Source organism: Pollicipes pollicipes, unplaced genomic scaffold (genome assembly GCF_011947565.3).
Source record: "Pollicipes pollicipes isolate AB1234 unplaced genomic scaffold, Ppol_2.1 Scaffold_4881;HRSCAF=5763_pilon_pilon_pilon, whole genome shotgun sequence".
Lineage (NCBI taxonomy): Eukaryota > Metazoa > Arthropoda > Thecostraca > Pollicipedomorpha > Pollicipedidae > Pollicipes > Pollicipes pollicipes.
In genome coordinates this window covers 34,186,507-34,203,446 of record NW_023596576.1, presented here as the reverse complement: position 1 = coordinate 34,203,446, position 16,940 = coordinate 34,186,507, and the positions used below count along the sequence as shown (strand labels likewise).

At 54.8% G+C, this 16,940-nt stretch overlaps 1 protein-coding gene across 1 annotated transcript in view; it reads right to left on the bottom strand.

Moving 5' to 3' along the window:
- LOC119100282 (afadin-like) overlaps nt 1-16,940 on the bottom strand; it is a gene marked incomplete at its 5' end in the record, with an annotated part of 76,781 nt that overhangs the window by 24,984 nt on the left and 34,857 nt on the right. The window contains 4 exon segments of the mRNA XM_037223390.1: nt 2,790-2,890; nt 2,892-2,909; nt 12,467-12,677; nt 15,529-15,715. Of these exon segments, the coding sequence (XP_037079285.1) occupies nt 2,790-2,890; nt 2,892-2,909; nt 12,467-12,677; nt 15,529-15,715 (517 nt within the window).

The following is a 16,940-nucleotide window of genomic DNA, read 5'->3' as shown; positions in this document are numbered from 1 at the left end:
CCAGATCGCCTGGGCGGCGTCAACAGTGCCACTCATGCAGACCGCCCCGAGCGTAAAGGCCGGCTCTCGGTGCCGATCTGTCGCAGGCTGCCGGCCGGCCAGATCGCCTGGGCGGCGTCAACAGCGCCACTGATGTAGACCGCTCCGAGCGTAAAGGCCGGCTCTCGATGCCGATCTGTCGCAGACTGCCGGCCGGCCAGACCGTCATAGCAGCAGCCGGCCCAGCAGAGCGTCCCGTGGACGGAGGGGAGGCCGCGTGACGTGGCAGGTCCCGGCCAGAAACCTCGGCAGCCGCCGGCCACATTTCGCCGGCCACTGGAGGCCTACCAGCCCCGCACAGCAGCTGCATACACCCCAATCGCATTAGGCACGGCCGCGAATGACCGGAGGGCAAGAGTACCGGCGGCTCGGCCTGGACGGCACCAGCTCTCGGCGATCCACGCAGAGTTCTACACGTCTGACGCCACTCTGGCTTCTTGAGAACCGCCGGCTTTCTTCTAATTGGCTACTCGTCAGATTGCTCCCGTTCCCCGTAATTGGATTGGCTTTCCAAAAGAAGTGTCGCGTCGTGCAAAGTTCAGTCCCAGCAGGAATCATCCGTCCAACGTCATCAGGTGAGCAGGCGTGACCTGGAGAGTCCCCCGGAGACCACTCCGCTGGCTGCCCCGCCACCGCCGGCTCCAGTGCAGGTGGGCATCCTACTTCTTATTGAGGGACTCTAGCTGCAGAAGAGGTTTCACCGAAAGGGAGCGTAACCGAGTTGGAATTATCATTACGATCTCACCTGAGATCACCGGGTCGATGCCAAGGTGTACCTCGAACAGACAAGGGGGTCCGAATCGAGTTAACACCGCATCAGCAGCGTCGGACTTGATCATCGCAGGGGAACGAGGGGGGGGGGGGGATCCGCGATTACATAAGCGCATACTGCAAGCGAGGCGAAATGATCACCTCGTCGTGCACCTCCGGCATCAGGCGCCTGACTGTCAACTTGACTACGCACACATCGTTCACGCAGTAACTTGAGTAACGCAGCCCCGTCTCTCCCACTGTGTCTGCGTGTTCCATGCCATGAGAGCTAAAATCTTAAGCCTACAACGAAAAGCACACCAAAGGGTCTCCAGCCTCGGCGACGGACTGGGCTGGCCCATCACCGTCCGTGGTGTGAAGCATAGTTTTGTAATGGGACTGTTTCAACTTGGAATGGGTTCTCAAATGATGGCCAGACTGCTGCCAAATATGAGATCTACATACAAATGTGTCTCAATTTAGTACCAAAATACCTCATTTCGTGAGCTTGAAGGTGCGACGTAGTTGGAGCAATAGTTCGCATAATGCTAAGTTTCTCTCTATCATGGCCTATCCAGCACTGAAACACACCGCGACCATGCCACGTCACCCAAAGCAGAAGACTGGACTGGATTCGAGGACTCTGTTAATAGCTCGAGAATGGCTTGCGCATTTGATGACTTACATCAGGCCGAGCATGGTATGATACTGAGCATTCCAGCATGCAATACCGCTGATTAGCTGACTTGCGTTGAAACTATTACGCACGTCATAGGACAAAAAAAGAAAGCAAATGTCGGGATCACCATGGACGCACTCTGGTCATAGTTTGCGCATAGCTGAACATTTCACCTGCGTGGGACACAGGAAACACTTGCCTTGAGGAGGCTCGATAAAGCGCTCCTCCGCGACATTCGCAGTACTGGGAACCGACAGGCTCTCGTCTCTCGACTCAAAGCCAACTCTGAACCCACTCTTGAGGCTCTCACCAAGAGACTGATCCAGGTCTCCAGGGCGTGAGAACAAAGGCTGGTAGGCCGCACTCTTACGAAACGCATTCGAGCTCTTTAGAGTTGCATTAAAGCGACGTTAGTGCGCTCTTGCACCCTTTTAAGGCATATTTGTGATGTGCTGCGGCGTTTTTAATATGTTTTATTTATTGATTTTGTGGCAACATTGCAGAGCTTTCTAGTGCTCGGGTGTTTTTGTAATTAATGACTTATACTTGAAAAAGACAGCAGCAACAGCAGCCTTATCTCTCCTAGAAAAAAAACCCAGGAAAGTGGACGTCAAGATGTGTTGATATTTCGGCAACATGCCCCTGTCTATATAGATGGCAGAAGTAACTTAGAAATTGCCTGTCGATGATCCTACTCCATTTATCAGATATTTTTTTTTCAAACAAGGAGTGAGCTTTTTTTTCTCTTAACGCTAGCTTGCATGGATGAGCACTTGCTTTGCAAAATCAAATATATCGTTGGAAAATGAAAACTTCGCGTACGCGCACGCATAGCTTGGAAGAACGACAATAACCTAAAAATGTCTCTGGTGAAATCTTATATCCCAAAGCCCAAGTGCCAAAGTGGCGATGAATGTCATTTATGCAGGTCTGGGTTTTAAGGGGTTTGCACGCAAAAAACGTAGCTTACAAAATTAAGTGTAAACTGGGTGGAAAACATGGAGGGAGGAGGAAATAGTTTGTTTGGGCGAGTCCATCACCAAGCAGTCTGTTCCCGCACCAAAGCTCTCAATCGCGATATTTGCAGAATCAAAAGACTCAACATCTCGCCTGACATCTCGCTGTCGCACAGGTGACATCCCAGCACACGTGTCATCGGCCCGTGCTCTGGTCTGACCTGAGGACACGTGGCCGCCTCGACCCCCCCTCCCCCCATACCCTACACGTGGGTCTCGCGCGGCTCACCTCTCCATGTAGGACTCGTGGCCGCCTCGACCCCCCCCCCCCCCTATACTCTACACGTGGGTCTCGCGCAGCTCACCTCTCCATGTAGGACTCGTGGCCGCGCAGACTCTCCCGGCGGCCGCGCAGCCGCTCCTCCTGGGCCGGGTCCAGGAACCGGAACTTGTACACCCGGCCAAAACTGCACCACCGAGCCGTGCTGCCAATCAAGTGAGCGCCAGCTTACTACACCCACCGCGCGTAAACATACGCACGCCACAACCCGGCGCATCCCAAGTTTTGCCACAGACACAACCACAACACGCAAGCCAAAGGCAACGGCACGCGCCGCGATGCGCCGCCGGGCAACGGTACGTCATCAACAAACACCGGGGAGCGCGTCGCTATCTTGGAGCGGCTGGTGGGTCGGGACGGAGCCTGCACGCACGGTCCCGGCTCAGGAGGGTTCAGTCGTTAGCCCTGAGCGACACGTCACGCGAGCGGGCGCCGCGCCGGGGGAACGTCGCAGATCTCCGGTCTCCGGTCTCCTTCCTGGCCCGTCGCCGACATCACACAGCATGGTACTGAGTCGCTTCGATTGGGACAGGGCTCACGACGCGCTCGTTCGTTCGCACAATGCGGTCTCCAGAGCGCGTTTGGTGATGGTACTCGCGGACCACACGCCAGCGTCATTAGCGGATAACAAAGCCCCATCACCAAAGCAGTTCTCGCTTGACGTTCGAAATCATCATTGGTTGCGCGCATTTGCAGCTAACAACAGATCACGCATGCACCCACCGTGGCCGGTCCACCGCTTCAGTTTCATATATCCCAGCCGCTGTTGAGGCTGAAAGCCGTCCACAGGCAACACACCCGCGGGCTCCAGCTACATGCCACCTGCATTAATGCTCCCAGCTTCACCAAGCTCGTGCCAGTCTACAATCAGCAATACTACCAGCGGTACGTTTGTCCAACTGTACACGCACGAGCCGTCCGGTTTCATTAATGCTCCCAGCTTCACCAAGCTCGTGCCGGTCTACCATCAGCAATACTACCAGCGGTACGTTTGTCCAACTGTACGCGCACGAGCCGTCCGGTTTCATTAATGCTCCCAGCTTCACTAAGCTCGTGCCGGTCTACCATCAGCAATACTACCCGTGGTACGTTTGTCCAACTGTACGCGCACGAGCCGCCCGGTTTCCGGGACGTCTATTTGGCCAACCAGTCTATCCCAGCCATCCGGACTGGCCAGGTACGCCGTTTCCGGGCGCCCGATGGTCTGGGGATGAGCACCCCCTCATGGTCACGTCGTCACCGCAGCCAAGGTCGGACCTGCCCGGTCCTGCCACCACAGTGGCCCCCAGCGGCAATATTGGCGCGGGTAAACAAACGCCGGGCGCGCAGCGCGGCGCGGCTCACCGCGCCTGCGGCGGTCGGCGCAATCGGCGGCCAGGACGCAGCAGCATGAACTCAGATGTGGAGAACGGAGTACGAACACGATGCCCAATGCCGGCCAGCGATACCGCTCGCCCTATCGACCTGCGACGCACGCAGCCGCGGCGGGTGCTGGCAGGGCGAGATTTCAGGCCGGTTGAGTTGATATCACCAGTCCGTCGCTACAGCTCGATACCAGCTAAGCCGGTCACCGGAGCTCGGCACCGGCTTTTCGAGCCCAATACTAAGCAGCTCGATGCCCGCTGAGTACCGGACCAGCCGAGCCGCTGAGCCAGACCGGCCATCGTCAGTGCTGACTGCCGCAGCCAACTGAGAGGTGGGGGGCCTCAGGGCGGACGGCACACCGACGGCTGGGTGGGGCCGGGACCGCACCAGGGCTCAAAAGTTACCGTCCGCCTTTGCAGAATGCTCGGCCGGAGCTGTCAACATCGTGCCACTACGCTGGCACATCCGCCAGCGACTGTCAAAAGCAGCCCCACTGGGGCTGCTTTTGACAGTCTATATGCACGGCTGGAGAGTCACTTGTCGCGCGCAGAAGGTCGTATCAGCAGCGAGTGACATTTTAAGTTCGGGGCCGGAACCACTCTTACGCCCAAGAGCTCCACCTGTCTCCAACGCCGGGACGTTTCAGGAGCACGGCATGACGAAGAGGCTTTTTGTTTTCGCAGAGACAAACCAAACGAAGTATCTCTAAACGACCAAGCTGAAGGCCGATAAAACTTCGGTGCTCATCGCGAGCTTTAAACAGACTTTCCAAGCCATTGGGGAAATAGATTCACACGATAGCTCGAAGTCAACTTTGCTTGGGTTCGTGTGACCATGCAGTTGTAGCCACGTAATAAGAAAAAAGTTAACGTTAAAGGGAGAACGCCCTACACCCTAACACCCTAACGTTAAAGGGAGAACGCCATTTTTTGTACCTTCACTTGTTCTTAAATCAGACGCGTCTGATTTCATCGGTACTACCAGTTTTCTCGAAATCCGTCTAAATAGCTTATAATTTCGATTTGCAGTAACTGCTCCTACGGAGGAAATCTCTTTGGACTCTCTGTTCACCGCTATGATAGCAATACCTTTAATTTGCACTGCTTTTTCAATGTGTTTTCTGTTATGTTTGCAAAACACTTATTTGCCAAATGCTTGCATAATAAATGCTACGAAAGCTATAATCACTATTCAGAGCAAAAACTATGCAAACAGCGGTTTCTTTTGTCACGAATTCAACGACATGTCGTACTGTGTCTTTGATTTCTTATAACGTTCAGCATAGTGGCTCTTCTCGAATCGCGATTTGGCTCTGGGAAACAAAAGTGCCACATGGTCCATATTCACGCACTGGTTCGAACTTTAACTTTTTGTCGGTAGCGTTCCGAACTTCCCTTCTCGGTACCTGCCCCTTGCTGCCCGCTGCGCCAATCATAAACGTTCATTTGTACTGACGTCATTCAGAACAGTAACGGCGCCGCTTTTCGGTCCGCAGTCCCACAATGTGCGGGTTAAAACAGCTCAAAAGCCACAGTTACCAGTAAAAACCGAAAACGGCCCTCAGCAGATTCTGCCGTAGTCATAACAACGGCAGTTGTCATGACGACGACTATCGTGGTAACGGCAGTTATCGCGAGCTCGGGTTATACTTTGGGGCTAGTAAGAAAACGTGTACTGCTCTTGCAAAGCGTTGACAACGCTTTCGACAGGGAATTCAACCCTGGTAAAATTGGTACTCCGGGCTTCATACCAGAAAGCATGAGTCCGCGTAGCTATTCGTGCACAAACCACACGAGCATGATCCACATCAAGCAGGAATTACCAGACGCGCACGCGCCACATAAATTTCTTTCGTCCAATAATAAAGAATCTCAACCAATTTTGTTACCAACGTCCACCAACGACACCCAATCCGCCCTCACCCACACTTCAACCGCAACACCTTTCAATCGGGCCTCATTTCCTAAATGCTCTTGTCGCACTTGGTTATAATCAAGCGACGCTAGAGAAAGGTGGCAGGAGTTACCCCGATATTTTCTTCAGTCCACAGCCCAGGCCCCGTACAGTGACACAAACGTGAATATGTGCACCCCGAGGCCCGTGCTATCAATCGGCCGGTTGCAGCCGAGTGACCGGGCTCATAATGCTTGTACCAGTCCTTTCGAAAGCATAGGTGTCGGCATTGAGTTAATGCCGGCCCGGATTGACAGACAGGGAAACGCGTCCGGGGAAGGTAGGATCACAAAAAGCGAGAACAACTTCGTGGTCGGGCTACACGGTATATCACGTCATTTAGAGGCCGTTTTCCTAAGGGATATCAATGGTCAGCGGTGACACCAATCCGAGGTCTGTTGGTTCATCTGCCATTAGTGGACAGATGGCGAGACAGACAGCGATCGCCTGTGCACAGTTTTAACGCTGACAACACTGTCGACCATAAAAGCACTAAAACAAACTTTAAACACGCATGGTTCCCACCCAACACTATATATCCATAGCGTACGCATGCTTAAGCCACCCATCGGCGACCCTTCCCTCCGCCACAGTGTAGGCCTCGCGCCGCTACACTCTCACCTTGCCTTTACCACTCTCACAGCACAACATCGTGTGCGCCACATCCGCGTCAATCTTATCTACACTCGCGTCTCCGCGTGCCGGATACGGATACGGATTCGGGCCGGACACGTCCCCGAGGGCATTCCCCGAGACCCCTCTCACACGGGTACGCTAAGGGTGATAATTTTTCGCCTTTCTCGGGGTTGTCACAGCTCTTCCGGTTATCCGGTGCGTTAGCAGCTATGGTATGACGTGGGGACGCGCCAGTGCTTGCGTCGCCAATAAATTGCCATCTGTTCTGGAAATAATGCTGCGCATCAGCCCCGGTTTCGCCGACTCATCTGAAACCGAATATGGTAGACAAGGAAGAAGCGCGAAATCCATGCCGATGGGTAGTTTCTCAGCAGGGTCTAGAAAACCGATATATGAAGCAGATATGCTCGTTTTCCGAAAAGATTCGTCCAATCGCCTTGAAATATTTGGCAATCGATTCCGTGTAATGAGATTCGCCATGGAGAGATAACATCGAGACCTGGCCTGAGTTCAAACACCTTAGAAATGCGGAGGGAAAATTTTACATGCAAAAACAGACAATAAGTTCTCAGAACCTACTGCACCGATCGCTGCAACGCCTTCACAATTGGACATGGGCGTAGGAACAGGGGACCAGGGGGGCCACGCCCCCACTTTTCAAAGTGCGGGGCAGCAATGTTAACTGGCCCCCACTTTTCAGATTAAGGTTGCATTTGGCTTACTTTTGCCCTACATTTAACATGCATGCCGATTTACCTAGTTCACCAGCCATCCCCCATAAGATGCGTCACCTTTTTCGTCTGTTCATTGGCCATCGCTTAGTATTACAGTCGCAAGACCGCCGCCGCACAGCATGGAGACTGCAACGCCGGGCATTGAGGCTGTTGTTGCTATAACTAGCAAGCGCGTATGTTGAAGACCATATTACGTAGCTTTCTTATCAGAAATCAGTTCTAACAGAATCTTGAGCATTTTAAGACGAAAATGGGTTAGCCTTGTTAATACAAATTAGGAACCCAATTTTATTTACAATCTACGGTCAGGGAGAACTCAATATCTCTGAAGAACACAGAACAACACGAAACTGGAGTCCGTGTGACAATTATTGGACTACCAGCGGTGATCAGGGATGTTGTTGCATCATTGAGGGTTCCTGTGCTGATCCGGGGCTAGCTGCCCGGGTCAGAAGGCCTCCCTACCCGTGATGGAACGGAATGGCCCCTCAGCCCTTGACCGGAAACGGTAATGCACCCTTGGTGTTTTACTCAAGGGGCCCCTTGCCCAGAAGGAAATACGGGGTTTCATTACTGCTGACAGAATGGGTGTCTTCTTAGTGTTGAATAGGGTGGGTCGAAATGAGCTCAGAGAAAACGAGCAGGGTCATGCCATGTTTGCCTGAGGACGTCCATTTTTCCATAATATATTGCTGAAACAAATTACATCAAAATATATTGCAAATTACATCAAAAGAACATGTCCGACCGCAACCTCGAGGGCAAGCACAAGGATGGTCTGGGTTCCAACTTCCGTAAAACCAAAAAGTTTCGGCCACTGCAAGTGCCACCAGACGGCGGACGCCGTGTTAATCTGCCTTCTGGATAGACAAATAGCTGCAAAAACACGAAAAATAGAGATTCTACCTTCACTCTTCCAGTTCAACCACCAAATTACAGCTCCACTACGCGGTGCTTTAATGGCCAACCCGTTCTTTTCATCTGCGTAAAAATTGCTGACGTGAAATATGCGCTCAGGCTGCGCTCCAAAGGTATTCAGAAGCGCCGTCATTTTCGTCAACCCGTTGGCCACAACTTAGTATTGGCTGCTAGGCCGACGCCGCGCAGCCCACGGAGACTGCAACGCCTAAGGTCGAGGCTTGTGTTTCTGAGATTTTCTAGTGTGCACGCTCAAAACTGCGTCAGACAACTTGTGTTAGTAGTCGACTAAAGTTTTAAAGGTAATCATTTCAGAAGCGTCATCACGTTCGTCCACCGATGGGCCACGGCTAAGAGTTAGCTACTGGGCTAACGCTCAACGGACTATGGAGACATACTAAAAGAAGTCAGCAGGTTTCTAAGGTTTGTGAAATAGGCATTAAATTCAAGCCATGCTTGAATGAGTTTTGTCAAGACGCTTACCTGGAAAACATCGAAACAACATAACTTGGTTGATACACGAAACTAGTTCAAGCGGCAGTTGATACAGAACACGTAAAGAAATCTAGGCGAAGTAAATTTTGCCCGCGGACACCACCGTCAGCAAACAAAAAAACTCCTTTTTACTCAAACTCGCATATGCAAGCAGATGCAAGATTTCATCTTCGACCTGGATGGGGAAATAATTACACCAACGCTGAATCTCCAAATCCAAATTACCACTCTCGGCACAACCCCATTGATCGGTGCCTCGCGACTGTCAGACTGTTGCCAGGTAGAGTCCCAATCCAGTAACGCTCTGCAGAGGCGGACGCAGGATCGTGAGGGAGCGGGTGTGACCGGCAGCACGCGCCATCAGAAGCGCGGCACCATTCGCCAGATGACTTAGATAACCAGCGCCATACACGCATGTAGCTGTGCCCGCAACCTTACAACTCACCCTCCCCCCCCCCCCCCCCCCCCCCCCTTCTGCGCGGGCTCTTCCTTATAGCCAGCCTGCATGAAACCTGCTTTTAAGCACCGATGGCGACACTTCTTGGCCTTTTTGTATTGCGTTGGCTCCAGACACTACTTGTGTTGTGACACTATTCATTCCATGTGACATCACAATTATATATGATCATGCCTGATCGGAAATACTATTTCATACGGGTGTTGCTTGCAGAACGTCGCGCGTCATGTTGCCTACCACGCAAATACAGAACCGAATATGTGTATAAATCGAATCAAATCCTTATGCCTTTGCAACATGAGTCGTCACATCGCGCCCCAAGTTGTCTATTCTCAATCACGTCGAACTTGGCACTCCGTCCATCGTATCTTTGTCCAGATTTCCATAAGCTTATTTTCAAATGCGCAAAACAAAAAAGGGAGGTAAACGAAAACGCTAGCGTCACTTCTCGAAAGAGCTGATTTCAATCATTTTTGCTGCCATTTCGCTGGGAATGGAACACCTAAGAACTCAATTTAGTATAGCAGTTAACAGATGGGGTATCATTGGCCGTAAATTGACGCGCTGTCACTCATGGACCCCAGTCTTCGCCCAGATCCCGTTCAAAGTTACTCCTTGTCAACAATGGGAGGCCCGTTAGCTCGAAAATACTTCCAGAACGTCGTGCATCGTGTTGCCTACCACGCAAATAAAAAACTGAACACGTGTATGAATCTAACGCAAATTTGTATGCGGCCTGCTAGGCATGTTCTTGACCAACAACAAATAGTGTGAATGGGTTGCTGGATGATATCACACTGTAGCCAGAGAAAGAAAGAACACAAATATCTGATTTGATGCACACAAACTGGAACCACCCACATCTCACAATCTCTCTAAAATTCCATGAATGTCAGCAGGCGTACGCGAGAATGTTCACAATTAATGAATGCAAATCAGTCTACCGCGATCCACTTTTCCGATACGTTTTCTTCCAGCACGATCGCCCGGAAACTGGAAGGTTAAATATTAGCTGGGTCTTCACCGCCATATGTCGGCCGACGAAAGCTAAAATTAACACTTGACCTACGCGCACCTGCAATCCAATACCATCCGCGGCGCTAGGCCGCTTTCGGCGAGCATTAGTTACCTCGTGACAGGTTAATCAGGCGCCAGAGGCCCGGCTTCAATCTACCGTTTCCATCGTAGCCTCCGGATGACAACAGGATGGATAAGGGGCTCATTTTCCACCTGTCTGGCAGCGGACACATGACGTCATTAACGTATAAATGAAAAGACTTCTCCGAATTTGACGGTCAAGGTAATCTTGCCAGCGTAAGCAAGTTTGAAATAGGATGAGTGCGGTATTATCGCCAAGATCAAGATGTGAATGCTCGTTAACAATGGCTCACAGTGTACATCTACTGGTCACGAAGCCTCGTGCTAAAACTGCTCATCTTTTGAGCCTATCCTCTCATTCAGGCTGTTAAAACACATCAAAATACATGACCTCCAGGCGACGCGGAGCCTCCCATGACCGCACGGCACGGAGCGCAAAAGCTTCGCAAAATTTACGTTTTCGGCATAAACATTCAATTGAGCTGTGCAGAAACCTAGCGGCTTCACGAATCGTATCGTGCTGATGTGTATGAGATATTAACGCAATACAGGGGCATAATATTCCATGAAATAGCACTGGAAGCGGAAACTTCTGAAAGAAAACTTCCGACACACGAACATTTACGGTGACATTGGTCTGTTGCGGTCAGTTACCAAGCAGATCGTATAGATATCCATGGTTGTTTTGATCAAATAACTTAGCGGCTGCGCCATCAGCGGACCGAACCGATGTGACTCCTAAAATTTGATGAGTATAAACTTGCTAATCACATTCAGTGCGAATAAGTACGCTGAAAAAATGTAGGGAAGATGAAAACGCTCCCTGCGTCAAAATTCATCCAAGGAGCGGAACGTGATCGAACAATATCAATCTGCCTGCACAATGCAGAAATAATGTCATTTAATTACTGATGGTTGTACCTATGGCCTTACACTTCTTGTGGCCATGTGGTCATGTATGTGACGACACCTGATAGTGGCCATACACTAGACTATTCGATACTAAACACACATGCGATAAACACAAATGCGGCCAGGTATACTGGCCCGCGATATGGCGAACCAATCAACGCTAAATAAAAGCGCGCACACTGGAAGATGTAGGCACGCACGTAGCGGTCTGACAGCACCATTCACGGTCATCCCAGATGGCGCGTGTGGAGCAGGCGTAACACGCCGCATGCACCGGCCGAATGCAGGACCCCTCGCCACAGCGCCATCAAGGTGGTAACGGTGCTCCGATGCGCTTCGTCGGCGCGCCGTCTCAAGGTCACTTTGGCGACCAGACATATGCTAAACTTTGCCTGAGCAGCCTCGCCTGCCAACAGATCATCTCCCAAACGCTTCGCACAGGACACACAGCCACCTAAGCCAAAGTACACGAAGGCACTACTGAATGCCTTCATGCATAACTATCAGACTGTATGACTATCACATATAGTGATACGATAATGATACAAATTGTGCTATATATGGACCACATGGTGCATGGTTAACCCATCCCTGCGGTTCCCATAGTGGGCATTCATCAGGTACGGTCATGTGGTAGCTGCTGAAAGCAGGTCAGGGTGTGCCTCGCGGGCCACCCCTCGGCCGCCGTCCAACGCGCCGGGCCTCGCTCAACCATCGCCCAGCACACCGGGCCGCCCCTCGGCAGCTGCCAGCAAAGCTCGGCAGCTGCCCAGCACACCGGGCCTCACTCGACACGCCCAGCACACCGGGCCCCTCGCACGCCCAGCACACCGGGCCTCACTCGACCACCGCCCAGCACACCGGGCCGCCCCTCGGCAGCTGCCCAGCACACCGGGCCTCACTAGACCACCGCCCAGCACACCGGGCCGCCCCTAGGCCGCCGCCCAGCACACCGGGCCGCCCTTCGGCCGCCGCCCAGCACGCCGGGCCGCCCCTCGGCCACCACCAAACACGCCGGGCCGCCCCTAGGCCGCCGCCCAGCACACCGGGCCGCCCCTCGGCCACCACCCAGAGCACCGGGCTCTCCTCGGCCACCGCCCAGTACACCTCCATCGGGCCGGCGCCGCCCCTCACCTGCAGGATGGTGGTCTCGTAGACGCGCTGTCCGTTGACGTAGATCTCGGCCTCGCGTCCGCACGGCGTCACCGTCACGATGCCCTCCGTGTGCGCGATGACGCAGTGGCGCGGGTGCACGTTGTGGCCGGTCAGCTGCAGGCACTGGCCGGCCGCCTGCGGCGACCGCTCGCTCCCCACCTCGGTGACGTTGAGGTGCAGACTGAGCCGCCTGCGGCGCGACACAGTCACCCACCGCCGGTCAGTACGAGACGTTCGCTGGGCCGGACGCCTCCGGCGCCGCCCGGTGCCCGACGGCGAGCTCGGCACACGGCGTCAACAGAGGTCTGCCGAGCCCTGACGCCGGGTGCGCCACATTACGCAGAGGCGAAGGCGTCGAGCCCACACATCCAGCGTAAACAGCCCGACGACGCTACAAAGCCGGGACAGATTGGGCCTATCCAAGGCGAACCACAGACGTGGCCTACAACGCGAAGTGCATCTGAAGTGCGAGACCAGTGACCAAGCGAGGCCTTGATCGCTGGGTCCCGAGCCGGGGGTCTGCGTTAACCAGGCCTGCTGGGGGTCAGGACGGGCCGTGCCGGGGCTGCTCCCGTCAGTGGGCCAGGCTATCTCGGACGCCGACTTAGCTAGTCTTGTTCGACGCGTAACGGAATGCAGCCATATTGAGTGTTGCAGCAGAATGCATCTATCACGAATACATAAAATGCGCATTAATTTGGGCGCCCGACTCCAGTCATAAAACATCGCTTGTCTCTAGAAGGCGACGCTAACAGCACCACTAACCCTCAGCACCACTAACCCAATGCTGTAATGAGTTAGGTTCCCTCTACGTGGTGCTATATCCAGCACGTGGTCACCCGAGTGGCATATACCGAGAGTCAGGTTAGCTGGGCCACACCGTACTGTTGTGTCGGGCTCTACAGGCTGTGGCTCGCCGCGTGTCGGATGTCACAAGCTTGAAACGTTGGGTGTCAGTCGATGTAACGTGTCCCAATAGTTACCGGAGTAGCGTGTGTCGGAGGCGTATTTATTCCAGCGCATATGAAGAATACACGCCTAGTAGAAATGCGTTGTAAAGCTACCAGATTATAACAGTCTTGTTATCTGCGCGCGAAATACCAAACTTGCGCATCAGAGCACACGTGCACATCAATAAATGCAGCCACACACGCCAGGCCCGCATGGTGTCGTCTTTCAAGCTCACATGAATTAGCTACAAGACCGCTACGATGCTGGGCACGATGAGCACATTTTTCTTAGTCACTCTCCAAGTCCGATAAAGTGTGGATTTTCGGCTTGGTTCCCACTGGTGCTGAATTGTGAATGGGCTGTGACTAAGTCCTGAACTGGCACAAATTTAAGCTTGAACCATGCGTCACGCCAGTGAGGTAATCATAGGCACATGGATGCCTCTGAACGTGTGGAGTGAGACAGGGACGTGCCAAAATTTTTGTTCGTTGTTACCCCCCGTCCTGATGAGTGGGACCCCCTGATGTGAACCCCTAAGGTTTCTTAAAGATGCCTATCCGGGATGTCACGAAATGGCGCCCGACTTTCCCGGAGCCTATGGGGGCGGATAATGCGCGTGTTTTGCCACCAAAACACGTCCCTAGCGTCCCCGGGTAAACCAGGGACACAACTGTTTAGGTTTCGTGTTGCCATGAGGCATGGCCCCAGTCCCAGCCCCAGACCCAGACCTAGGCCCAGACCCGGGCCCAGGGCCAGGGCCAGGGCCAGGGCCAGGGCCAGGGCCAGGTCCAGGCCCAGGCCCAGGCCCAGGCCCAGACCCAGGCACAGACCCAGCCGTAATGACAGTCCCCGTCCCAGGCCCAGGCCCAGCCGCAGTCCCGAGCCTAGGCCCAGGCGCAGTCCCATGCCCAGGACCAGCCCAGTCCTATTCCCAGTCACAAGTCCAGTTACAGGCCTAGTCCCAGGCCCACACCCATCCGTGGCGCCAGGCCCACGCCTAGACGCAGTCTCAGGCCCGGGCCCAGTTCCACGCTCAGCCACAGTCCCAGGCCCAGGCCCAGTTGCAGTCCCGGACCAAGGCCCAGCCACAGCCGCAGCCGCAGCCGCAACCGCAACCACAGCCGCAGCCGCAGCCCCACCCCAGCCCTGTGGTGCTCTTCTTGGCGCAGCGCTGATCACGTCACGCATACAACCGACGGCGATGTAGCCGAGACGGATTTGGGTGCAGGGTCACGTGATCTATGTTCAGGTTGGGTGGGGGACTCCAAAATACCAGAATGGACCCTCTTAAACATGATACTGGGCCCCTACAGACCGTACTTGGCCGGCTACAAGTAAACAAGGAGTAAAACCCTCGATAGTAAATAATAGACCTTCTGCAGGTCATAATGGGTCTGCATGTCATACTGAACTCTCTTATGGCCAGAATGACTCTTCTAAAGGTCAGAATGGGCCCTCTAAAGCCCCACTTCAGGCTCGGAATTGCTCTCTTTTGGTCACAAGGAACCCTAAATACCCCAGAATGGCCTTTCACAGGCCAGAATAGACTTTTGCATGCCCCCTCCCAGCTTTTTGGTTGGGGGAGCTGCCCCCACTACCTCACCCCCTCGCCCCCGGTTACCGTGTCCTTGTTTGGGTGCCATCCCCAGCCCCTGAAGGTGGCGTACACTCGGGAGCCGAAGGTATTATTCAAAATCGACTCGCGTTGTTTATTTCGCGAAGTCCTCGTTCCGGTCCCGTTCCGTTTTTCTCATGAGTCTACAGGACCTAGGCGTACCACCCATGTCACTACGTGCTTGACATACGTATTTGTTTTGTGGACCAATGCAGTGTCTATACTTACAGCAGAGTCGTGGAGCGAGGGTAAAAAATTCTGTGTTTTGGTAGCCTTGCAGTACATGTTTGCCCGCAGTGGAAGTTTTATGTGCCGAATCGATACGCGTGTCTCGGACACCGATGGCTACCCGTTGGTTCACTGGGCGCTGGGCGTCGAGTCTCGGCGGTCGCCTCGGCACCCCCGTGTCAAATGTCAGCGATCACCTGGGCGTGGCATGTCTGCTGTCACACACCCGCCGCGTGCCGGTGGTTACCTGGGCGCCGTGTGTCGGATGTTAGTTCCGTCCGTGTTAAGCTCCACCAGGAACGGCAGGCTGGCCTCGTCGTGGCCGCGGTAGCTATGGTCCACGTCCGAGAGATTGGTCGGCTGCGCCGGCTTCTTCTTGCGCTTCCGCGGCTGATAGTCGGCCGACCGCCGGCGCACGTGGAACATGATGGAGCCTGTGGGGGCGCCGTCGGGTCAGACTCGGCCGGGATCCCGTCACACCAGACGGGCGCGACAGCCACCGGACGCCAGGCCGGAGCAGACCGGCGCCGGGTCACGCTACACCCGAACACGGCCATACAAGCCTGCGGCGTGCCATCGGCCCAGCGGAGGTCAGACCGGACCCGCACGGGCTCCACCCAGACCAAGCCGGCGCCGGATTGGGCCACACCGGTGCGGCGTCAGACCGGACCAGAACAGAGGCCGATCGGAGCGTCAGCGACGTTCGAGCCGACCGACTAGAGACGCGGCCACCGCAGTCCACAGCAGACACATCACCGGATCCGAAGCTAAACGCGTAAAAAAACCAAGGCCAGCCGTCCGTCTCCGCCGCGACACAGTTCGCTGGCTTCCGCAGCGTGCCGCACAGACCAATGAAGCCATCAATTCACGGATCAGCTCGTGCGGCAGGCTCGGCTGGCCGCGAGACTCCCGTCGGCACAGTGCCGTCCACATCGGTAACGACCGGCCGTCCGTTCATGCGGATTACCGGCCGGCCGGCATCGGTGCGCGCTGACCAGCGCGCCGGCCGGACGTCCCGTCATATAGAGCATCGACCCGTTCGGCGTGTCCACGACGTAATCAGCCCGGCGCCGCCGGTCAGCGCGCGCCCGTCCCGGTCAAGGACGCCGCCCGACCGTGCGTGCGAACGGCGACGGCTGCCGCGCCGATGCCCAGCAGCGTGACACCTCGCGCCACAGGCGGCGCGCGCGCACGGCCACCGTCGACGAGCGTGAGCTGTTGAAACGCGCGGCAGACCGACCGGAGGCGCGGCCACGACCAGAAGAAGACGCAGGGAGTGCTTTTGGTGCGTTCGTCACGCCACCTCAAAAGACAAATGCCGTTCTGCGAAGGCGGAGACACCCCAGCGTCCCTCCATCGCTAACCATCGTCCTTGCGTCCAAGGGCGTCGAAGGTACTGGGTCGGAGGCTTTAAGTCACGTTACGAGTATTGGAATGTCTACATGTGGTAGGTACTAGCTGAACGGACGCCAGACCACCGTCGGCATCCAGCGGCGCCGGCCGTGCGGACGCACTCACGGCAGCGGCGCGGCGGCCCGCGCTCATCCCTCGCATGGTCCTTACCCAGGGCTCGCCGACGGTGCAGGCCCCAAGGCACACCCCGCGGGCCAGTCCAGGCCGGCCAACATGCACCGGCAGTCGCCCCCGGGGACACCGCGG